A 25,674-nucleotide genomic window follows, 5' to 3' on the forward strand; every position below is an offset into this window, starting at 1 on the left:
TTACAGAAGGATCACTAATTAAACATGCAACCATATGCAAAACAAGTTGGGCTGCTGAGACCTGCAAGAATAAGAAACCCTGATTTTTAGGGGAGCCAAAACATTTTATTTTATGCAATATTAGGGAGTTGGCTTGGCAATGTTAGTCATTCACTGCAAGTTAATATTGTAATCTTTCCCAGCAGGGATTGATCCCTATATCAAAAAGTATATAGCACTCTAGTGAGATTCTAGTAAAGGGGAAGATCATTCAAGCCTATTTTCTCTTTTATACACATGCAAAATGGCTTTTGCTGAACAGAGACCATTGATTGATGGGATGGGACATACAGCAGAGACAGTCAAAACCACAAACCAGTCCTTCGTGTCAGAGAGCATCAGGTGAGTGCGAGACTGAACTCTTGGAGACCATGAACACCCTGTGTATTGAATCACAATAAGAGGAGTCACAGCCTTGTACTATTGGAGCAGAGAAAGAAATGAGACTGTCCAGCTGAAGGGGCATCAGGTAAACTCAAGGATAGCTAAAGAATGGGAAAATTGTTTTCAATTTTTAGCTCAAGATAGATTAAAGCCGTTTCCTGACTTTTTGTTGTTACAATGATTTGTTTGGAGTTATGCAGCATCATTGTGAATAGTCAAGTAGGTACTGGCCAGCTTCCTCCAAGGAAGCCAAGGTGGCAAGGTGCTACCTCTCTCTGCACTTCAGGGGGCAGGCATGCTACTCGGGCTCCGCCAAATCAGAAACCATCTCCTGGGAATGTGGATCCTGAACAAGGGAAGCAGTACTGTAGAGGTGGCTAGAGACCTATACTATAGAGATCCATACTATAGCTCATTCTAGCTTGTTCTAACATTATTAGCTGTTCCACCACTTAATCAGTCCCCTCAGTCTCCTATTTTTTTTTTATTTTTATTTTTGGCTATGCCTCGTGGCATGCAACATCTTATTTCCCCGACCAGGGATCAAACCCGTGCCCCCTGCAGTGGAATCACGGAGTCTTAACCACTGGACCGCCAGGGAATTCCCCCCTCAGTCTCCTATTGAAGACCTTTGATTTTATTTCCTGATGCTTTACCATTAGAAGCTGTACTGCAGAGAGCAACTTTATTTTATTTTCTATGTCCTGGTACTTTTATTTCTTTAGGATAGACTTGAGAGAGAGAGATTTCTGGTTTGAATAATGTGTGTATTTTGGGGGACTTCCCTGGTAGTCCAGTGGTTAAGACTCCACGCTTCCAATGCAGGCGGCTATGGGTTCGATCCCTGGTGGGGGAAATAAGATCTCACATGCAAAAAAAAGAGGAATGTGTGTGTTTTTCATTTTAGTAGCTATTGTCAGATACCCTTCCAAAAGAGACTGTAGCTGTTCATGTTGCCAGAGCACTGTATCCTTTTCACCACAACCCACCAGCAGAATTTTGCTAATCTGATAAGTGATAGCTTAGTATTACTTACTTTGCATTTACCTGATTAGGAAAGTTAAACATCTTTTGTTACAGTAACTTGCTACTTATATTTTATCTTCTCTGAACTCTCTATTCATGTATTTTGCTTTTTTTCGATTGCATTTTGTTACCAGTTTCTTTATTATGAACTTTTATCTGTCATAGGTGTGGAAATTTTCTCCCCAATGTTTTGATATATATTAAGGCAGTCATTATTATCCTTGTTTTATAGATGAGGAAAGTAATGCTCAGAAAGGAAATTGACTTGCTTAAGTTTACTCTGCTAGTGAGATGGTTAGATCTGGATTCAAAACCAGGCTATGTGATGACAAATCTAGTGCCCTTGCTATACTTCAAGGAATATCCCTAGAGGGTTGCTTTGGTTACTGTCCTGTATAATGTTACCCCCAAATTTACAGGTATGCTCGGAGATTCTGTGGGTCCCCAGGAATTTGCACGGGACATATTGGGAAGGCTTGTTTCTACTCCACCTGGTGTCAGCCAGGGTGGTTCAAAGGCAGGGCTGGGATCATCAAAGGCTTGTTTACACACGTTTGGAGCCTGAGTTGGGGACACTGAAACAGCTGAGAGTTGAAACAGCTGAGAGCTGGAACAGGAAGTCCTCCTTTTTTAATTTAATTTAATTTATTTATTTGGTTGTGCCAGGTCTTAGTTGCGGCTGGCAGGCTCCTTAGTTGTGGCTCGCTGGCTCCTTAGCTGCGGCACATATGCTCCTTAGTTGTGGCATGCAAACTCTTAGTTGCAGCAGGCATGTGGGATCTAGTTCCTTGATTAGGCCCCCTGCATGGGGAGTGCGGAATCTTTTTTTTTTTTTTTTTTTTCGGTACGCGGGCCTATCACTGCTGTGGCTTCTCCCGTTGCGGAGCACAGGCTCCGGACGCGCAGGCTCAGCGGCCATGGCTCACGGGCCCAGCCGCTCCGCGGCACGTGGGATCCTCCCGGACCAGGGCACGAACCCGCGTCCCCTGCATCAGCAGGCGGACCCTCAACCACTGCACCACCAGGGAAGCCCGGAGTGTGGAATCTTAACCACTGTGCCACCAGGGAAGTCCCCAGTTGGGCCTCCTTGAACACCTTTGTCTCTACATAATCTCTCCACGTGATGTTTCCAGCATGGCGGGTTTAGGAGAGCTGGACTTCCTCCATGTAGGCTTGGCTCCCAAGGCCCCAAAAAAACCAAGTGGAAGCTGTCTCACCTTTTATGACTATACCAGGAAGTCACATGATTTTACTTCTGCCGCATTCTATTGGTTGAGGCATTTATGAAGGTCTGCCCAGGCTCATGGGGCAGGGACACAAAGCCCACCTCTTAATGGAGGATTGTTAATGTCACATTGTAATAAGAGCATATGAGATGGGGTATATTTGACTGCAGCAATCTTTGGAAAAATACGATCTACCACAAGAGTGTTTTGGGGAATTTCCCATATTCTCGGGAAATTGGAGACATAAATGGTTAGCAAGGACAAGAAATACCTCCATTTAAAAGAAGAAAACTTGGTGTTAACCCTGAATCTTTCTTTTTTTAATAGAGGAACAACAACTATAGTCATTGAGCCATCATCAACAAACATATGGATGTGTTTATAGATCATCATCAAAAACTTATGAAAATGTTCTTAGCCTACTGGAGATACTTTCAAGGAACCAGAAACATTTAAGTGTCAGGTTTTATGGACTTTGTGGGCTCTCAGGCCTACTCTGCAAAAGAGATCGACCAGACGGGATCTGTTCCACACTCAGAGTGAAACAGTGTTCCTTGGCTTAGTCTTTACCTTCATCTGTTTGGGCTACTATAACAAAAATACCATAGACTAGGTGGCTTATAAACAATAAACATTTATTTCTCATGGTTCTGGAAGGTAGCAGTCCAAGATCAAGGCAGTGGCAGATTTGATGCCTGGTGAGAGCCTGCTTCCTGGTTCATAGATGGCAATCTTCTTGTTGTGTCTTTTTTTTATAAGGGCACTAATCTGATTCATGAGGGCTCCACCCTCGTGACCTAAGCACTTTCCAAAGGCCCCACCTCCACGTACCATCACACTGGGGATTCAGTTTCAACATATGAATTTTGGGGACACACAAACTTTCAGTCTATGGCAGCCATTCTGGGGCAATGGCGGCCGTTCTGGGGCAATGCCTTGTAGTTACTGTTTTCTGATGCTGCCAAATTCTTCCAGAGAGGCCAGAGTGGCCATTGTCGGGGATGAGTGTTTTGGTTCTTTTTTAATATTTATATATGTGTCTGCACCGGGTCTTAGTGGCCACACGCGGGATCTTCGTTTTGGCGTGCGGGACCTTTTTAGTTGCGGTATGCAGGCTCTTAGTTGCGGCATGTGGGATCTAGTTCCCTGACCAGGGATCAAGCCCAGGCCCCCTGCATTGGGAGCATGGAGTCTTAACCACTGGACCACCAGGGAAGTCCCGGGATGAGTGGTTTATGACTTTGTGCAAGAACGGTTGAGGTTATCACAATACCTTTGGGCCAGGTTATTTTAAGTTACAATAGGCCGTTTGTGAATTTCATCAACCAACTGGAGGCTCTTCGTAGCTAAAGTCATGATTTCAGCAATAAAGAAAAGAAGAGGTAAGTTAAAAGTGAACACCTGTTCTTCTAAAATTGCTCTACTGCAGGTACCAGCCCTAGAGAATTGGCAGATGGTTTTGTGTTTCTAAGCCTGACCTTAGCAGCCCTTCATCAATCTTAAGCTGATTGATTCTCAAGAAAGAGGAGATTCTGGTTTCCCAGGGTACCCAAGACACCTTTGATTTAGTTACTACCTGAAGACCAATTAATTAGTCCACACTGGTTCTCTCAAGTTTTCCTAACAAAGCTAGGAAATCCTGGGCACAGCCTGACTGGGGAGGCTTTTTACTAGCTCATTAATTACTGTCACCCTAGACATGGATAATTGTAAAAGAAAGAAAAAACATCATTCTGCACTGGGGAAGATAGGTGATTTCCAAGGCCTGCAGCTATCTTGCATTGTGATTCCTGTAGCCAAGGGGCTCCCGTCTTTAAAAAACCTCCACCCATAGGACTGAAACTACCAACTTCTTTTCCCATTGCATCTTAACTCATGGCTGCCAGGGAAGCTTGTCAAACGTGAGAGAATCTGCCCCTTGACTATCAGGTACTTTTTAGTTTTTAAATTTAGCAGTGTTTACTTAAGTTATTTTTTATTTTTTTGCGGTACGCGGGCCTCTCACTGTCTTGGCCTCTCCCGTTGCGGAGCACGGGCTCTGGACGCGCAGACTCAGCGGCCATGGCTTACGGGCCCAGGCGCTCCGCGACATGTGGGATCCTCCCGGACCGGGGCACGAACCCATGTCCCCTGCATCGGCAGGCTGACTCTCAACCACTGTGCCACCAGGGAAGCCCTACTTAAGTTATTTTAAAGTCAAATGGGATTGTACTGGTTTTTTATGACTGTATGCTTAGGCCACCTAGGCCACTCAAGGTGTCTGTTCTCTTGCTCTCTGTTCATCCCCTCGACCAGTGCCTGCTTCATCTATACCTACTCCCATGACTGACCTTCCTATGTATGTACTTGCCCCAGACCCCAGCTAGTAATTGTTCTAATCTTTAGATCTGAACATCTTTACCTGATAGCTTCTCAAAAGGGCGGTGAGGGGCGTGCCCTTCTGCTAGTTTCCCCGGTAACCAATGAGCCAACCTGATCTCTCTTCCTCCCCCCCCGCCCCGCCCCCCAGAAGCCAAGACTGCTGCCATTTTGCCCGTCAGCCACCGCACACTGTGCGGTCTTGCTCCACGACCTTGCTTCAGACATGTAAGCTCCGCCATCCATCAACCCATAGATGTCTCTGCTGCTGACTCCAGGCTTTCTTGAAGCTGGGCAAGTACAGGGCTTGCAAGCCTGCAGGGTGCAGCCCAACAGCGACATAGAATTAATTCATAATCAACTCTCAGTTATCCTCTGGATGGATACCTGGGGATCTCACTCTTCTCACCCTCTCAGCTGGTTTCCCCTCTTCTGTCTCTTACCTGGACCCATTTCTCTCCTGGTCTCTCCTCAGTCTTTGCTCTTCATTCCAAGCTGGGGCCTTACTGGGAAGAGTCAGGGTGGGATGTGGGGGGTGTTGTTAATGTGATAAGAAGTAATAGAACAGCATACTCATATATTAACCAGTAGATGCTCTATGACTCTCCTTCTTTAAGAGGATAACCATAAGTTGACTTTTGCTACTAAGAACTTCCTCCTCATGGTCAATGTTATTTCTTGGTAGTGTTAAAAGATAAACTGGGGCTCCCCTGGTGACGCAGTGGTTAAGAATCCTCCTGCCGATCCAGGGGACATGGGTTCGAGCCCTGGTCCGGGAAGATCCCACATGCCACGGAGCAACTAAGCCCGTGCACCACAACTACTAAGCCTGTGCTCTAGACCCCGCGAGCCACAACTACTGAGCCCGTGTGCCACAACAACTGAAGCCTGTGCGCCTAGAGCCTGTGCTCCGCAACAAGAGAAGCCACGGCAATGAGGAGCCCGCGCACTGCAATGAAGAGTAGCCCCCACTCGCCACAACTAGAGAAAGCCCACGTTCAGAAACGAAGACCCAATGCAGCCAAAAATAAATATATAAATTTATTTTTAAAAAAAAGATAAACTGGGGCATATTTTAAAAATTTAAGAGTTTATTTGAGCAAACATCTATTCCAATCAGGCAGTGCCAAACCAGAAGTGGTTAGGAGCACTTCACTGACAGGGCCTGAGACAAGACTTTATTATCGAGAAGACTTTGAAGCAGAGCAAGGAAATTATTTGATTGGCTAAGCTCAAACATCGTTTGGGAAAGCCTAGTTGGCTGTCTGTAATTGGTTGTCCTTAGGTTTCGACTTTTTACCCTTGAGGCATTTATGGGCTTAGGTTTTGGTTTGCTTATGTAGCTAAGTATGAGAACCACCTGAGTCTAACGACCTCCTTGTTTATTTATTTTTTTGTTTATTTTGAAAGGCCTCCTTGTTTAATTAACAGTATTGTACACATTAAAAAAATTGTTTTTATTGTGCACAATTTCAAGCATGCACAAAAACAAAACAAATATTGATACTATAGTTACTACTCCTGGCTTTCTTCCCTGCTGCTCCCCACCCCTTGCACCCATCATGCAGCTTCAACGTTTATCAACTCATAACCAATTAATTCTGTTTCATAGTTGACCTCCAAACCCAGGTGTTCTGTGCTCCGTGTTTGGGGTCACCTGAAACCCCATTTTCTCAGCTGAACATACCCAGGAGGCAACCCTGGGTACAGCAGACTCCTGCCGGTCTGTGTCTTCCACTCCATCCTGTGGACTGAGGCTTGAGAACACCTCGAGTGTCACATTCTATTATATTGATGGGGAAACTCGAGGAGTCCTGGTGGCAGGCTGGACAAAAGGACAGCTGTGCTGGGCTGCCCACAGATTAGGGCATCTTTGGAGGCTGTCCTCCAATTCCCAGTTAATTTTTAGGAGAGCTTTAATTATGCCATCAACAGCCCTCACTTAAACAATCACACGCGCTCTGGCTGGGGGAGAAATGAGTGACTGACTAGATTTACATAACCATTTACCCTAATTAGAATGTCAAAAGTTGGTGGCAAAGAGGCCAAGTTGTGCTGTGACTTAGTATCATTTTAATTTAGTCCAATTTCCTATTATTGCAACTGTCTTCCTCTTTGCATCTTAGATCCTCTTCTAAACCATTTGTAGCCAAAACAGAATGGAAAGCAGAACAACTAATAATAACTCACTTGAGGGCTGAACTCCTGAAAAACTCTAAAGGTTTCTTTCCTTAATCCAAACCATGATTTTAGTTTTCATCTAAACTTATAATTGCATGAACATTTAGATTTAGGTAATTTAGGCAGACACTTAGCTTTGAATCCAGAAGCCTCCGCTTACGTGTTTGTGTGTGTGTGTGTTGTATAAAGTATTAGAATCATCTGCAGGTTGTCCCATGAGAAAAAATATTGTCTTTGAATAGTTACTTTTATTTCAATGTTTTAACACAAGGATTGGTGTGTAATAATAATAATTGTAAGATACACTCATTAATAGGTAATATTATTTTAAGTAATGTGTAAAGCTTCTATGACACACGTTTTGAACTATAAGATTTGAAAACTAGAAACTATACAGAACGCCAGGTCTCAGGCATAGAACCACCCTGACCCATTAGAGACTGTTTAGGCACGCATCGGTGGTTTCTGGGTCTGGCTGTTTTTCCGCCCTCATTCCCTTTTAGCATCAGGAGGCCACCTATTTAATTAGTTGGGGGTGGGAGCGCCTGTAATCTCTTGGGGCTGGCTTTAGCCCCAGAGTTGGATAAGAGGGTGAATCCATCCTGGGGCGTGGCTGGCCTCTCCCCTGCAACATATGGGGAGCCCGCCACGCCTACAGCCCAAGTTCCAGCAGCAAGCAGGAGTGCAGTGGCCTTCCCTGCTGGGAACACTCCCTCCAAAGCCAAGGGCAGGTGGCGTCACTAGTAGAGGTCAAGCAATTCTTAGACCAAACAGCATCTGCTGAACTATGCCAATTGGAAATCAGTGTCCCCTCCCTGGGTGGGTTTAATTTTCTGGTTGTTTGCACAAACTTACAGCTCCTAATGGGCAGGGCAGAGCTCAGAGCATCCTCCCAGGATTGCTCCAATGAAGTCTGACGTCTTCACTGCCCATCGATAAGCTAAATTAAAGAGTCTGTTTACTAGAGGCTAGTGTTGGAGCCTGGCTGTCAGGCCACTATTTATCCAAGACCTGGAGGTCTTGTGACAGGAAGGGGGAACCCTTCCAGGGCCCGAGAGTGGGCTACTGTCTAACACTCCGAAATGAATTGTCCAAGGAGACACGTGTGCTGACAACGAGAGACTTTATTGGGAAGGGGCGCCTGGGCAGAGAGCAGCAGGGTAAGGGAACCCAGGAGAACTGCTCTGCCACATGGCTCACAGTCTCAGGGTTTATGGTAATGGGGTTAGTTTCCGGGTTGTCTCTGGCCAATCATTTTGCTTGGCCCATAGTCTTGACTCAGGGTCCTTCCTGGTGGCACGAGCATTTCTCAGCCAAGATGGGCTCCAGAGCAAAGGACTCTGGGAGGTTGGTCTTCTCCTCCCTCTTTTGGCTCCTCCTGAATTCTCCCGGTTAGCTTTCGAGGCAGAACCATGTTCCTTATCAGGACTTCCTGATGTGAGACAACTCAGGCAAGTGGGCCTGGCCAAGGCAGGTGGTTTCGGTCAACAGTTCCCTAAAGGTCTGACCACAAATGCAGTACATGTAAGCCCCCAAAGCTTTACCACAGCCTGAGGGAGACATGTGGGTTCCTCTGCCTGTGGCAATATTGAATCATTATCAATGTTCCGACTCCGATTTTATGGTGGTTAAGAGGTCATGTTCTGCAGTCAGACAAATCCAGTTTCCACCACTCACCAGCAGAAGGACCTTGGGGCAAGTTTCTTAACCTCTCTGGGCCTCACATTCCTCATCTGTAAAATGGGGATAATTGTACCCACCTCACTGGGCTGCTGAGAGGATGGAATAAGATAATATGGTGAAAGTGTTTAGTATAGTGTCTGGTACATGGATGTACTTTTAATACATCTTGGGTATTAAAAATGACAATAAGGATAATGATAATCGCGGCCAAATATGAACAAGGTAGGCATGTTAAAATAGGCAGGAACAGAAGACTTGAGTGAGCAGTGCTGGTTTTAAAATCTTAAATTTTAACATTTTACCGTCAAACTCCACAGTCTTAAAGTTGTATGTGAATTATTTAACTTGCTCATTTCTCCCTTGTTCTCATTCATGAGTCTTTCTTATTTTTCAACAAAGAGATAAAGATCCAGGCATAACACCGTATTTTGTGATGCTGTGATGAATGGGTTGTTGCTTTAGAAGCGCTTCATGCCAGTCCCCAGTCCTGTTAGAACCAGAACTCCAGGGAACCCAGCAACAGCCATGGCAAGGACTTCTGTTGTGTTTCTCAGGTGGATCATTCCCAGGAGACAGTTAGATAAGATTCCCAAGAGAGATGTGGAGAGATCAAGATCAAGTGCTTACTCACATGGGAGAAAAACTTTTGTGTAGCTGAGGATGGGGTTGCATTCTTCAGGACCAGACACTCTGATGGTGCATGGGCCTGCCTGGCCACATGTACTCCAAGCTTCCTCTCCTCTGTCAGAGGCAATTTTATTGCAATAGACAACAAGGGAACAGGGGTGAGGAGCCCTGCTTTTGAGTGGAGCTGGATGAGGAGAACAGAGGAGAGGAAGGGCCGTTTCTCCCAGATGAAGAGACAGCAGTGGTTGGCTGAGAACTGTGTTATAGCCAGAATCTCAGTTTCCATGAGATGCCTGATTACTTTTTTTCTTTATCTACAGTTTCTACAGTTTCTGCTGGATCCCCATCATTGGGGCAGGATGAAAGGGTCCCCCTTTCTCTAACAGACACAAACTGCAGTGGCTTCTAGCTCACAACCAGCCCCCAGTGACCATGTTACTGTTTCCTAGCCATAGCTAGAGATGCCTGACAAGCTGGCCAGTCCATTTCTCTCTCCCCGGTATTTGAAAACTTGACTGGAATAGACAAGCAAGTTGGAGCAGAGTCATCTCATGATAATGCTCCAGGGCCAAGAGCAATGGCTGCTAAGGTCCCAGGTCACCTTCGTTCACGTCCTGCCAGAGAATGGGTTGTTTGTTTCCTTTGATTTAGTGAGCTACTCCTCATATCGTGCCATATCTCCTTTTTGCTTAAAGACTGGTTCCATTTTCTTTTTTTCTTCTGCAAGAACCTTAAGTGATGTTACCTACTGAAAACTTAAAAAAAAAAAGCAGAGAGGGATAAGTTTTGTACAGTAAGTTTGTGATGTTTGCAAGTGGTTTAATCCAAAATCTTTGGGTTCTCCAACCTTGAGAATATCATCATAACATAAAATTTCCCCCACAAAAGGCATCTTCAGCCACAAGAGCTATAAGGCTGCATGGAGATGCATGTGCCAGATGGTTAGCCAGCTGGATCTGTTCTTTGGCTAAGCGATTTACATCTATGTCTGGTAACCTGGGATTTAAATTTGTGCCTACACAAAATAACCAAGTGCACTTCCTCAAGTATATAGGTGACACTGTAGCGTTAATTTTGCAAGTGCTAAAATCCTTGAAAAAAAGGCCCCGGGCTCATCTAAGCTGCACAAACTTGTACAGCTAAGTACATTTTTAAAAAATGAATTATAGCATTACCTTCAGTGATTAATTAAAACAGCCTCGGCTGTCCCAGTCATCCAGTGAAGCAAGCCATGGGTTTCTTACAGTTATTACTGGAAATGGCTTCCTCCATAGGATCCACGCTTCTAATCCACATTCGGGCACTGATTCAGACTAGGAAGGCTCGGGTCTCATCTTCTGCAAAGGGCTTCCTCTGAGGATCCAAATGTGAGGTTGGGTCCATTTATCAGTGACATCTTTGAAGCTGGGCAAAATCCCTGAGGAAGAGAACAAAGTCTCCCTCCTAGCTCCCTCAAATAGGGAGATTTTCATACGATGTCACCAAGCGGTGGGTAACTTTGTAACAGAGCTAAAGACATGAATCCCTGTTAGGGCCAGTTCAATTCCTGCTCTTTTCTAGCCATGGAGTGCATCCTCCCCCTATGGACATGACCAGCCTCCACCCAGATGGCTGCCCTCGACACAACCCATCCTCACTTCTGCAAGAGCCACTTGGAGTATCAGTGGTCTTGCTTTAGCTTATTAGACTTCACATAATTCACCAAAACTTTTGCCAGCTTCCCAGAATTTTCATGTTTCCACGTCATAAGTTAGCAGTTAGAGCCTTCTCTTACTGAGCTTCCTGCTTGAGGACTCTAGTGCCTTCCATTTGTCTCTTTAAGTCTCCCACTCTTCCTCTCTTCCCCACATGGTAAACGGACTGGGACCAGATCAGGGGGAAGCAGTTAGGTGTATCTCCAGGCAGGTCTTGGATAAAACCAGAAAAGAGTTGGATCAGCTTCAGAAGCAGACTTGGTGGTTTGATTGAACTGGGTCACCTCCTTGACCCCAAGGCACTGATGCTGTCCACCAGCACCTGAAACCTGAAGACACACACTGCTACTGTTATGAGTTATGTCCCCATTTCTTTTTTTTTTTTTTTGGCCCCCAGGGTGGCATGCGGGATTTTAGTTCCCAGACCAGGTATCGAACCTGTGCCCCATGCAGTGGAAGTGCTGAGTCCTAACCACTGGACCTCCAGGGAATTCCTGAATCATGTCCCATTTCCAGGCCAGTTATAATGAACCACAATATCTCTGTCACTCAGCTTCAACAGCTATTAACTCATAGGCAATTTTGTTTTACCTATACGTCCACCCATTTCCCTTTGCCCTAGGTTATTTTGAAGCAAATCCCACACATTATATAATTTCATTTGTGACTATTTCAGTATGTATCTCTAAAATATAAGGACTTGCGTCTTCCCTGGTGGTGCAGCAGTTAAGACTCCATGCTCCCAATGCAGGGGGCCCAGGTTCCATCCCTGGTCAGGGAACTAAGATCCTGCATGCCGCAGCTAAGACCCGGCGCAGCCAAATAAATAAATATTAAAGAAAAAAAAATATATAAGGACTTAATGTAACCATGATATTTTTATTACACTGAAAATAATTAACAGTAATTCCTTATCAAATGTGCAATCAGTGTCCAAATTTCCCTCATTGTCTCATAAATATTTTTAGAGTTGGTTTGAGTCAGGATTCAAACAAGATCCACACATTGTACTTGGTTGATATGGTTCTAGCCTCTTGTTCTAATTTCCTAGGTTCCCTCTTCACTTTCTTCATGCAGGATACTTGTTATCAATGTGTCAGTTGTCCTACTGAGATTCTCAGTTCTGGATTTTGCTGATTGTGCCCGCCCCACCCCGCTCCACGTGGTATCTCTTAACATGTTTCTCTGTGCCCTGGAGGTCATGCAAATTGCTTGTTGGAAGTGGAGGCCTAATAAGATTCAGGTTCAACTTTTTAGTTGATACACCAGGTGCTGTGTTTTTCCATCAGGAGGCATACAATGTCTGATTCTGTCTGTTTCTATCTCTTTTTAGTTGATTAACTGGACAATAGTTAGAAACATTCAAATAACAGTGGTAGGTTATTCACAGGCATGTGTTACCACCAGGCCTTGGCAATAAACTGTGGGTTAAGCTGGAGTTTGAATCTTACCCTGCCACCGATGCCCTTCTCTTTGTTGGCAACTTCCTTTCCTGGGTCTCTTTATGTACAGTCACATTCTGGGCTGGCTGCCAGCTGAGCAGTGATCTCTGACCATCCTGTTCACCAGCCAGTTTTTTGCCCTGAAAGTTTTCCCAGCCCCAACAGTCTTCTCCCAGCACAGCCACCTCACCCTCAGCACTACCTGGAGCGTTTGCATGCTCCCAAGTCACTTTATAAGAGAAATCTTCAGGACTCAAAAGAATGACTAGAATGTCAAAGAGAAGAGGTTGTTTCCTTCATTTCAAAATAGCAAGTTAAACTTTTGAGTGTAAAGATATACAGATTAAAAAAAAAAAAACACAGATATTTTTAAGATGGCCTTTTCCTTAATGTAGGAGTGTGGACTCAGGTTGCATTTTCCAAAAATGTTTCTGTGGGTACTGCTCTCTGGATATCCTCTGAGATGAAGAGTTTCCATGGCCACATAATTTAGGAAACTCTGCATTTCCCGTTCTGAGAAGGACCATGATCATAGTAAAGCCTGTACACCTTTGTTTAAGCCAGAATTTCCTTTTCTTTATTGAAGGGTAAGAGTTTCAGGGCACACTTTGGGAAACATACTTTGGGGGAACAAATAAAGCTGATCTTCTGGGTGAAGTGAGGCAGGGGAGAAAGGTGGCACTGAAGGTTGGAAACAGCACTCTGGAATTTCTCTGACCTATTTGAGGATGGAGACACTTGGGAGATCGAATTGGTAAAAGGTTCTTATAGTGGGCTTCTGCAGAAAACTTGTGCTCCAGGGTGTTTCTTGGCCTAAAGTCATCAAGTAGTTAAGTAAACTTTTGGCTTCCATCCGAGATGACTTACCTGCATCCTGCGTGACACCGGGGAGCATGGAGGCCTGAACCAGTGTAACCTGGGTCCCAATTCCCTGTTCATCAGTTAGTAGCAAAGCAAACTTGCTAGGGTGGATCAAGTTACCTAGATGACCTAGAGTGACAGATTATATGGCAACCGGGCATTAGCCACTGGGGAACAGGACAAGTGAGCTGAAAGGAAGGGGTTGCGGGCATTACTTGTATTCTGAGCACTGCAGTCAGCAGTGGTTTTATGACTGGCAAAGCGTCAGGTGCTCAGTTGTCTGGTCCACTGAAGCCTCAAGAGCAGGCAGTGGCGGGGAGGTGAACATGCAAGCAGTGGAAGGCTGGAGTTGGAAGAGCCGACTCAGTGGTGAAACTGGCCCAGGAGGAGGATGGTCAGGAGCCCAGTGTCAGAGGGGTGTTGCAGACTTAGGCTCCCTCTCCTTTGGTACTGACTTCTGAGGATCTGAGACTGTGTGAAGAGATGCAGAAGCAGGAGCCTTTATGTTTGGCGAAATGTGGAAATGATCAAGTCGTGGGTCCTGGGGCTCCAGAAGAATGTGTAGGATGAGGCAGGCCCCTTGTCCTCTTCTGAGAGAAGAGCAAGTGACCAGTTCTTGGGAGAAGAGAGCTCATGGTAAATGAGGGACCCCAGTAACCAGACTGAGGGTCGTACAGGCTCCAGGAACCTAAGGAGCAGGGCATACAGTGACACAGTGGGAGACAGGAAGTGGAGGGTGAGGGTGTTGCAGAAGGGTCCAAAGAGGAAGACTGAGGTCAATGAGTCCTTAGAAGCTTCTGATCCACCCCCAGGCACATCAGACTCCAAGCTCAGCACTAGGTACTAATTCTATACCAGTAGTGGGAGATGGTGCTCCAAGGAAACCTCAGACTTGGTTCGCAGAAATAGTCTAATCGTGCCTGCCAATAACCCACCCCACTGCCTACTGTTTAGCAGGGCTGAGACTTGCTGGGACTGACACAGTGCTGTGAACATGTCACAGCACTTTAATGAGGATCTACTATGTGCCAGGCATCATTCTAGGCACTGGGGGCCCAGTGATAAATAAGTCTCTTTCTCTGACATCAAAGCTCTTCTAGACAAGACTCAGTGCAGCATGGCGCATGGACTCTAGGAAGAAAGAGAACTGGGTTTCACATCTAGTCGCTGGCTGTGTAGATTAGTTTAACCAGAGCCCTCAATTTTCTTGGCCACAAAATGAAGATTGTAACAGTCCCTACTCAAAAGATATGATGAGGCTAGGAGCTAAGACCTGGTAAGTTTGGTGTTTCCTGTAGGTGTTAATTTATTTATGGTGATGATATTGGTTTCCTTTGCTTAAGATCAGCCTGAGTAAGACCTTCAGTCAACAACAACAGCAAATATGTATTCACTGAACACTCTAGACCCAGATATCTAAAATTTGCCCCTTCCCTCAAAAAAACTTATATCCTATCTGGAGAAACAGAAAATAAATTCATCAGAATATAGCAACAATACCAAGTTTTAAATATCCATGAGGGTGGAGATTTTTGCAGTGTAGTCAACACTGTTTCTAGGGCTTACAACAGTACCCAGCACATAGTGTGTGCAATACATATTTGTTGAATAAACGAATGAAAATTAGTTTGAAACAAATTGGTACATGGTTGCCAAATGAATAGAAAAGAGTATATACTCCTATGACTACCAATGTCGGACTCCACTAAGACAGAGCCTAGGAATCTGATGGGTACAGATATCTGGTCAGCTAGGCATGATTTCTTTTTGCTCCCCACTCAGGGGAGGTCAGTAGGAGGCAGGAAAGTAAGACTCAAACACGATGGTGAGGAGGGACAGGGACACAACCTCAGAATTAAAAGACCTGGGTGTTTGGACATTTAGAATAACTTGTGCAGCCAAGCTGCTGAAACTGCACAAGGAAACAAAAAAGCAACACCAGCTCAAATCAACAGAAAACCGCTTCCCCTTGGGGCAGGGAGCTGGCATCAGCGACTGGCCTGGGCCGACGAGGCCTCTGGGCTTTTACTCTGCGCTGACTCAGGTACTGCCTGAAACCTGGCCACCCTTTGGGGGAGTAAGCCACCTGCTCACTGTGAAGCAGCAGATATCACAATTTCAGAGCAGAAACAAAAGTAGCAGGCCTGTGGTCCCTGCCTTTGGAGGGCGCAGTTTCCCCCCAAAGAATCCTATTAGCAGGAGGAAAAAGAGCTGTGTTGCTAAGGGGGACAGTTTCTACTCTCCCTTTGTGTGTGGGGTCCCTTCATCTCCCTTTTCCTCCTCCCTTCTTTTCCTTCGTTCCTTCAACCAGTATTTCTTGAGCATCTATTATGTACTAGACACAATTCTAGATACTGGAGATATAGCTAGGAACAGTACAGAGGAAGCCCCTGACTTCCTGGAGTTTCTAAACAAACAACTAAGGACATAAGCATCGGATAGAGCAGGAGCTGAATGATACAACGGAGCCAGCCAGGGAAGATCTGGGGAAATGGCATTTGAGGCTGGGGGAGCAACCAGTGAAGAAGCCCAAAGGTGTGGGTGAGTGTGGGCAGTGGGGGAGGAGTAGCCTTTTGAGCGGGCAGCAGTAAGAGAGGTAGCCGAAATCCTTCTTCCTCCAGAGCACAGTGAAATCTCCTTACTCTGAGCTCCTAACTGTACTAACCACACACTGCCTCATGCCTAGGACAGTGGTCCCAACTTTTCTGCTCATGTGCTCCTATCAGTTAAAAAAAACAAAAAGCACTGGTATATACTCACATATAAATATATGTATTTATATTTTGTACACTATAAAACATACCCTGAGACAGAAATTAAAAGGATGAGATAAAATAAATCAGCAAAATTTCTAATCATTTCGCATACTCTAATGGACTATCTAGTGCACCTCTTGGGGGCCATGACCCTGGTTTACTACTCAGGCTAGTCTTTTTTTTTTTTCTTTTCTTTTTTTAAAGCTTCTCTTTATTATTATTATTATTTTTTATTTTATTTTATTTGGCTGCACTGCAAGGCTTGCTGGATCCCGAGCCGCCAGGAATTTCCCTCAGGCAACTTTTTTGATGTGTCTTGGATCTTATCTCCACAACTAGATGGTGATTCCATTAGGCTAAATGCTGTCTTATCCCTGCTGTTGCCTGGCACAGGGCTGAACAGATGGAAATAGTAATTACTGTCCAAGAGACAAAGGCTCTAATTCTGGTGGGGACATAGACCATGGGGCACCAGTGTGGAGGGTCTCTGTGCAGGGATAGGTCCTGTGGCCTTTCTGTGGCCAGGTGAAAGATTCCTTGTATCAGTCAGGGTTCAGCCAGGGAAGCAGAGCCACTGTGAGTCTTATAGAAGAAGGAATTTATTATAAGGATGAGTCCTTACACAATTGGGGAAGGAGCTAGGGACATAAAGTTCCAAAAAGGGTTGTTGAAGGATGAGAGAACAGTCGCTAAGCAGCCCTGGCTGGGCTGAACGAGTCAGAGCTTGCAGGGGAGTCTGGAAGCCAAGCATGTCCAGCTGCAGGAGTAAGACTGGGTGGGGGCACTGGTGCAGAAGTCCGCTTCTTTGAGGCCACCACCTCTGTGAGTTCACGTGAAGCATCTAATGGTGGGCCTGGGGCCGCTGTTGGTCAGCAGGGCTGGCGGTTGGGAGGGAGCACTGGATGCAGCAAGGACAAACTGGGATCTACCAGCACCTCTGCATCTGTCTCTCACGGCCTCTAATCTACACTGATCTTCAGACCATGGTGGCTTCACTTCTGCCTCCCAAGCTCATGCAGCTTCACTTTTGCCTAACTCAAACCCAGAAGCACACAGGGAAGGGCATTCTAAAAAACATAGCTCCCAGCCCAAATTTACCATAGAACAGTCCAGCACACCCCTGAGACTGATTCCCTTTGTTATGCATCTATCTACGTTCATGAAAAGACGTCATGATTATTACTTTTTTTAAAAAAATGTATTTATTTAGGCTGTACCGGGCCTTAGTTGCAGCACGGACTTCTTAGTTGCAGCATGCATGCAGGATCTAGTTCCCCATCCAGGGATCAAACCCAGGCCCCCTGCATTGGTAGTGCAGAGTCTTACCCACCCTGTACCGCCAGGGATGTCTGAGAAACATCATGATTATTGATTCATCTTCTCAGATACGTACCTCAGTTCTAGGAAGGGAAGGACCCTGGATGGTGAGTGCAAACATTTCAGTCACTGGAAAAGTGGAGCATCTCCTGAAAATTAATGCTTTAAAATATGTGTCTGTCATTGTGAGATTGAACCTCTAACTACAATGAAAACACCGAATCTGCTACCCAGTAAGGCCCTGAGCTGCGTTTTTTTAGCCTCTGATATTTCAAACTTAGATTGCTCCAGTATCAAAGGCAGAAGGAACTCCTTTGAATTTAACCTCATCTTCCTGTCCCTATTCACTCTGTGGGTCAAGCACTGAAGAGAAAGGAAATAAAAATGATCTGGATAATTGCAACAGGTCATTTTGTTTATCTAAACAAGCACCTGTATTGCATTTAATTATATGCCAGGCATAGGTCTAAGTGCTTTACAAAGAGTAACTAACTCAATCCTCATATCAGTTCTATAAGATCTATTATTAACCCTCCTTACAGATAAGGTAAGAGGCTTAGAGAGGTTAGGTAAATTGCTCAAGGTCACACAACTGGAATTCACATCATGCTTAACTGTAGCTTTTTTTTTTTAATTGGAATATCGTTGATTACAATGTTGTTAGTTTCAGGTGTACAGCAAAGTGAATCAATTATACATGTACATATATCTACTCTTTTTTAGACTCTTTTCCCATATAGGCCATTACAGAGTATTGAGTCGAGTTCCCTGTGCTATACAGTAGGTTCTTATTAGTTATCTATTTTATATATAGTAGCATGTATATTGTCAGTCCTAATCTCCCAGTTTATCCCTTCCCCCTTAACTGTAGCTTTATGTGTAAAAGGTTCAAAAATTATTCATTAAAGTCAAAAGCTGCAGAAACTGATGATGAAATATCATTTTCATTATCACTTGTAAAGTATTAGATGTCATTTAAAGAGTGACTTTCTTAGGGACCTGGCAGAGGTCTTTATTTAATAAAACCTCATTTAATGCTCACTACTGCCCTGTGAGGTATGTACTATGATTCCGCTTTGCAGATGGAGAAATCAGAGAAGTGATTTGTGCAAGAGTACACAGCTAGTTGAAAGGAGATCCAGGATTCAAAACTGACTTCAAAGATGCTGCTCAGCCCAGACACTAAGAGGAGGCTAAGATCCACCACCCAGAGTCCAAACCCTACAAGTCATTCTGGCTCTTGGCACTAGAAGCTAAATCAGACTCCCAAGCCGGAATTCTCAAGCAGCATGTGCTGGGGGTTGGAGAATCAGCTGGGGCCCTTTAGTGAGCCTGTATTTTCTGGAGGTGAGAGATCATTTCTGGGGCCTAGGACAGGGCCTCCCATCTTTTTCATCTCTCTCTTGGCCCCATTGTTAGTCTCTGTCGCTTCTCAGTTTCTTCCCTCCACTGGGTTTTCTCTTCCCTGGATCATTGAGGGGCAGGCAACAGAGATGCCAGACTTTGCCTCTCCCTTCCTTTCTGTAAACACTTAAATCCTTTTGCAGTTTTTTCCCCACTTGGTAACTACGTAGCACGTTATAAAATCACAAGAACATTTAAGACCTTGCACTTCTGGTCTTTAATGAAATATAAGTGGAACTCAGCTTCATTGTTCCTTTGTCTTTTGCTGGTTCACCTCTGATGTCTTTCAGGTACTCAGAGTCCCCCAATTGCCATGCTCTCCAGAAGCAAACCCCATTCCTCATATTCCGTATTTTTTTTGCAAATTCAGAATGAACAAGTGTTCTCCTCTCTTTTAATTGTGTGTTTCTTTGGAGAGTTTTTATTTAGAAAATTATAGTTTTGGATAATTAAGATGTTTACCCTCTAACCTAGTCTATCCATTTAATGTAGTAATTTCCAGCCATTGATCTTTTACCGCTAAAATAATGTTTCTCCTACTTTTCTGCTCCTACAGGTGTAAGCTCTTTCTATCTTCCACTCTCTCCCATCTCCATCTGCCAGTTTTGATTTCTGGCCAACCCTAGACATATAGTAACTGCCAATTCACCTGGTAGGATCATGCCCTCAGTATAGAAACATGGTAGAAATTAGTCGCACATGCAAATTCTTATGGCTCAAATGGCTATAGTTGTGTTTCTTGATAAGAAAGGATCAATTCTGCATTCAAAATGTGGATCTAATGTGTGTTCTTTACAAAGTGAGGGAATGTAAATTATTTGTAAAGGTTATTCACTGGCAACACACGCATTCTGATTGACATTTATCTATAATTTATGTAACATTTTTTTCAGCCACTCAGGCTGGGTTGTTTATTATTTATTCTATGCACTGTGCTAGACACTAGGGTTATGAAATAAATGACACTGTCCTTTAAGCACAAAATTTCTGATTCTATTCCTGAAACTTTTATTAGTGATTCTGCTGACTTTGGGAAGTCATTAGTGGATCTCAGCTGCCCCAGTATAAACTGAGGGGCTTGTATTAAGTGATCTCAATTTTAAAACTTCTGAAATTAGAGGCTACAGGAGATTTGACTTCTTAATTCAGTCACTAAGTTGCTCAGTGCCTTTGAATCTAATGTTTAGTCTCTGGATCTCAGTCTCCTCCTCTATAAAATAAATGGAAGGTATTAGAGCAGCTTTGGAAACGTGTATTCCAAGGAACTTTGTTAAAAGACCTTTCTAGGAAGAAAGGGTTCTGTGTTTGAGAAGGTCTAGGAAACTCTGGAGTCAGAAGGTTTCTTTACTCCAGGACTTCTCAGAAACTTTACTATACCAATTTTGCTTCATGACTCTAAGCAGGAGATAGCAGATGTGCTTCCCAAATTTACTTGACAGTGGAATCCTTTTCCCCCAGAAGCATCTTTGTAGTACTAATAAATTGTCCTTCAGAATACATCTGGGCAATGAATTACTATATACCTTCTAAGGCCCTTTATTGCAGCAATACTGTCTATCCTTGGATCAATTTCATGTCACAGATATCTGCTAGTTTGTTCTAATATAGCTGTGTGGTGTGCACACTGCTGGGCTTCCTTTTTCTCTTCAAGTTGTGTTTACAATTCTCTTGGTGCACAGGCTATAATCTCACCAACCCTGAATACATGGCCTGCAAAATCATGCATCTCATTAGCACTTTGGTCAATAGTGTCCAGAACAGTATGTTTTTTAGGGAAACATTCCAAAGGGTAGCACAGAGGAGGCTCCTTGGGGGAAACAGATGAGATAAATGAACATGAGAAATAATAGCATTAGTAGGGCTGATTTCCATGAAAACTCACAAAAATGTATTTGACATTTTGATGACTAAACATAGTCTCTCCTGTCATAGGACTGCTGTTCCTGACCAAGGCTGTTAAGAATCAGAGTAATAGAGCTGAGTGTCTCCATGCAAAATTCTGTGTTCAACATCTGTCATGCTGGAGATCATTAACGTCCAATTGCAGTCTATTGTCTTCATGTTACTCAACTTCATTTCATTGTCATTGCTTCAGCTGGGGATTAATCAACTATTTATGGGAAGACAGGACTTGGAGTCAGGGCAGTCACAATGGGGTTTTAGTCTCAAGCAATGGTAAGGGAAGTAAGACACAGTTAAAAGCCTCCTGATTTGTGGGAGCTTGTTGATAATTTAATTAAACAAAAATATCTGAGAATAATGCCTACATAATCCATATTTCAAAAGGAGAAAGAACAAACTTGGTCTTAGTAAAGAATCCAGAAATGATTCTGGCTTGAATCTATTTGGAACTGGTTTCTTTGCCACCTTACTCTTCCTTAAGAGCTAGAAAGAAGCTGAGATAAGAGAATCAAGTTAATGGTTTCTCTATAAATCAGCACATCACTATCAATAGTGGAAATCATGCTTCATTATTGTTCCTGAGGACAGCTGACACAACTGAAACATTCAAGTAGTATGACATATTTATAGCTTTATGAGGTGGGGGAAAAGTCTTCCATTAGGAATTATTTTTTAAAACCTCACAAATCACTTAGATATTTCCATTTTGTACATGTATGCACATTATGATTAGTTTTACTAGATTTAAAAGTCAAATTAAATAATTAAGTGAATATCATCTCAATATATGTCCCGAAAATATTTATAAACCGGTGTCAGGGGGAATTTAGTATAAATTCTGAATTTGCCTGAGTATCCAAGCTCACGCAATCCAATTATATAGTAGGATAATATACATCTTTTACATCCACATTAATATCTTTTTCAAACCATTTTTAAAATTGAACTATAGTTAATTTACAATGTTGTGTTAGTTTCAGGTGTACAGCAAAGTGATTCAGTTTATATATACATTCTTTTTCAGATTTTTTTCCATTATAGGTTACTATAAAATATTGAATATAGTTCCCTGTGCTATACAGTAGGTCCTTGTTTATCTATTTTATATTATAGGAGTGTGTATATGTTAATCCAAAACTCCTAATTTATCCCCCACCCGATCCCCTTTGGTAACCATAAGTTTGTTTTCTATGTCTGTGAGCATATCAATATCTTTTAATATGCTGTAATAAATTATTCTGCAGAAAACAGCCAAATTATTTGCACAGTAAAATTTCAGGTCTGAAATAATATTAGGACCTGCTAGTTTGTCCCAACTTGCTTAATAGCTAAAATAAAATGAATATACTCAGTTGAATACATTCAATCAGCATTGTGCAAAATAGCCACACATCTTGACAAAGCGAAATTTTCTGACACTAAACGTCTAAATATCTTAAATTTTCAAGACCAACATATTCACACAAGTGATTTCTAATAATTTAAAAACCTTGGTTCAGTTTTTGGTAATGTAAGCTGCTCGCTGATATGGGAAAGGATGAACCAAGCCATCCGCCCACCCCCACCTTGTTATTCTTTTGGGGACAGCCCGGCCACTCCAGATGGTGTGTTAGTGTTGGACATAGCTTTGGAGAAACTTCCAACAGACGAAGGCTGTAATGTCAGGATTTTGCCGTGCGTCGTCCCCCTTCCCCCCTGCAGTTCCCAGGGTAGGAAGGTGCTGAGATGGAAGCCAAGGGACGCCCGCCCACCTGCCACCACCTGTTTGCCTCCTTCAGCCCTCTGCTATAAATTCTCCTCCTTCAAAGATTCATCCAGCACTCTCCGACAGCTACTGCAGAAGAAGCGCTCCTTTCCTCTCTGAGCTTGGGGAAAGATTTTGTCTTCCAGAAAAGAAGTCTCGGGCTTTCCCAGAGGACTTGAAAGACATTTCCCGAACCAGCGACACCAATTCTGCTGCAGGAAAGTTCCCTTCTCTTTTTCAACTTCACGTTGGGAAAATGACTTTCTGTTCCACATCTCAATTTCCCCTAAACTTTGGCAAGTGAAGAGACATCAATCTGGTTATCCAATAGGACAGAGGGCGGGGCCCCGCACTCCCACTACAAACTTCGATTCCACACGGTTGCTTTGTGCATGACTTATTTGCTACGAAGAGCCAAGTTGCAGAGCGGCTCCATACACCAGCCCACGCACAGGTCCTGAGCAGACCAGAGAGCTCGGCGCCTCCCTCTGTCCAGCGGGGGATGAAGTCCTGCAAGCCCAGCAACCCGGCGGCGGGAGCGCGTGTCGCGCCCCCGTGCGCGGGCGGCGCCGAGTGCGCGGGTACGTGCGCCGGGGAGGGGCGGCTGGAGAGCGCGGCGCGCAGGCGCCTAGCGGCCAACGCGCGCGAGCGGCGCCGCATGCAGGGGCTCAACACGGCTTTCGACCGTCTGCGCAGGGTGGTACCCCAATGGGGCCAGGATAAAAAACTGTCCAAGTACGAGACCCTGCAGATGGCGCTGAGCTACATCATGGCTCTGACCCGCATCCTGGCCGAGGCAGAGCGATTCGGCTCCGAGCGGGACTGGGTCAGTCTCCACTGTGAGCACTTCGGCCGAGACCACTACCTTCCGTTCGCGGGCGCGAAGCTGCCGGGCGAGAGCGAGCCCTACGGCCAAAGGCTCTTCGGCTTCCAGCCCGAGCCCTTCCAGATGGCCAGTTAGGACGCGCGACCCTGCGGGAATGAGACGCCCAGTGATCCGCGCTCTGGAGCCGTAACCTTCCCCCAAGTAGCTGGTCGGGTTATCGGTGGCGTAGGATGCATTCTTAGAATAAAATTAGCAAATTTCCAGGTTACTTTTATTCGCATCCCCAGTCCTAGGGACGCAATGACTTTATTGCTTTTCTTTTATTCCTCCTTAGTATGTTGTAGATTTCATTAATTGATCTTGGAATGGTTTTGATTGCTGAAAGTAATGCCCCCTCCCCCTTTTCTGGACTACCTTGAGAGAAAACAATCTTAAGAAAAATAGGATTAGGTTATACTGCAGGTTTAGCCCTTACTTTCTTAAACTTTGTAAGTTTGTCCTGTTAGGGTGAAGTTACAGTATCTATTACTTGTGTATACTTAATAGAGAGCTGCCTTCCTGTCTTGTAAATGCAGTTATGCTTAGTGCATTGTGTGTGCATGCATGAAGTAGTAGAAAGTTTTCTTCTTTTTTTTGGCAGAGTACATGGGCGTGAGTGCTCTGTATTTTTAAAACTGTGTATACATTATTAAAATATAGATTTTGTAAAATATAATTAAAAACGTGGGTTTGTTTTTCATGCCAAGTGCCCCGCTAGTTTCCTGATGGCACTAAAGGCCTGTTTGTTTGGGGGGGTGATGATATTGAGTACTTATTCTGAGTAAAGATGTGGAGTGTTTAAATCTAATCCCACCAATTGGCAAAGTGCTGTTTTGTAATACTTCATCAAAAAAAAGACAAGCTGATGAGAGTACAAGTAATTAATTTGAAAGTTTTCTCTATCAACTTGGAAGTATAGATATATTTTTCATGGTTTTTAAAAAGATTAAATTAATTGAAATAATGTTTAGCTTTTAAGAAACTAGATTTACAGTTCCTTAATATTTTATTTTCCTTATTAAACCAATTACTAACTACTAATTCCTTACAAGTACCCAAATATATTTGCATATATACATTTGTGTGTGTATATATATATATGGCTTTTGGAAGTGATTTTCTTTTAATCAGTACCAGTTGAGCAATAAGGGCTTCACTACCATCAAGGCTAATCAAAAAAGGAGCAATATAATACACATGGTATTGGTTTGAATTACTTTTATAAATTTGCTTAACCATTGGATGAATAAACCAAGTCCTTAATGTAAAGAACGACTTGGTCAACAGCACTGCACGCTTTTGGGAGAATGTCTTGCTAATAATTGGAAAAAGCAAGGCTCTATGCATTTGGAACTTGTCACAAGTCAACAAAAGCAGTATTTCCCAAACCCTTTTATTATGTGTTCCAACACCTAACATCAAGGCACAGCCACCTATTTGCAGTTTATCTACAAAGTCTTCATCAAATTTTTTTACTTTCTTAGTTATCCCTGATTATCAAAATCCTTTTGGTTTGTAATGAGCAGAAGTATCTTCCCCATAAACTAAAACTTACAAAATCACAAGTGTATCACTAGAAATCCATTGAGAGACTAATGATGAATTTCCCTTTCCTTCTGATATCTGTTAATAAGAAACTGAGGTGTCCTCAGGACTTTCCTTCCTCGGTGCAAATTAGAAAATAAAATGTTTAACCTCTTGACTTCAGCAGCTCTTAGAAGACATTATAGTTCCAGCAGATAACACGGCTCTAGAAGTGATGATGCCCAGACCACTTTCTGGTCCTACTCCACTCTGCAGTGGGTACTGGGGCTATGGCACCCCTAAGGGCACCTGCCTTCCTCACTATTTGGGCACAATACTCTACTTATTTATACTTAAAATGCTTCATTAGTAGCCCCAATAAGTTTCTGGAGTTTGTAGAATGAAATAAAATCAGTGTTAAAATAGAATGTGTTAATCAGAGAGGATCTCACAGATGTATTCAGATGGTTAGTCCTTTTTTTAGGTAGGGTGTACATTCCTCTCTCTGGACTGTAAATACCCTGCAAAAGAGAACCATACAGGGATAAACATGCAATATATATATTTGCTTATCACTTTAACAGCAGTTTCTTTTTTTTAAGTTAATCTTTATTGGGGTATTGTTATTTTACAACTTTGTG

At 43.7% G+C, this 25,674-nt stretch overlaps 2 protein-coding genes across 2 annotated transcripts in view; both read left to right on the forward strand.

The window, feature by feature from the left end:
• Positions 1 to 25,674, forward strand: part of LOC137209285 (phenazine biosynthesis-like domain-containing protein) — a 67,261-nt gene that overhangs the window by 37,131 nt on the left and 4,456 nt on the right. Inside the window, exon 11 of the transcript XR_010935976.1 lies at positions 302 to 381. The gene's annotated coding sequence lies outside the window, so the exon portion shown is untranslated. The remainder of the gene's footprint in view (positions 1 to 301; positions 382 to 25,674) is intronic.
• Positions 4,833 to 24,544, forward strand: ATOH7 (atonal bHLH transcription factor 7). The gene has a single exon (XM_067710803.1). It carries the CDS (start codon positions 23,147 to 23,149, stop codon positions 23,603 to 23,605), a length of 459 nt encoding a protein of 152 aa, XP_067566904.1. The 5' UTR covers positions 4,833 to 23,146; the 3' UTR covers positions 23,606 to 24,544.

Source organism: Pseudorca crassidens, chromosome 16 (genome assembly GCF_039906515.1).
Source record: "Pseudorca crassidens isolate mPseCra1 chromosome 16, mPseCra1.hap1, whole genome shotgun sequence".
NCBI classification, from domain to species: domain Eukaryota; kingdom Metazoa; phylum Chordata; class Mammalia; order Artiodactyla; family Delphinidae; genus Pseudorca; species Pseudorca crassidens.

Excerpts from the sequence above, each read along its gene's own strand:
- ATOH7 (XM_067710803.1), top strand. The coding sequence starts at position 23,147 with ATGAAGTCCTGCAAGCCCAGCAACCCGGCGGCGGGAGCGCGTGTCGCG.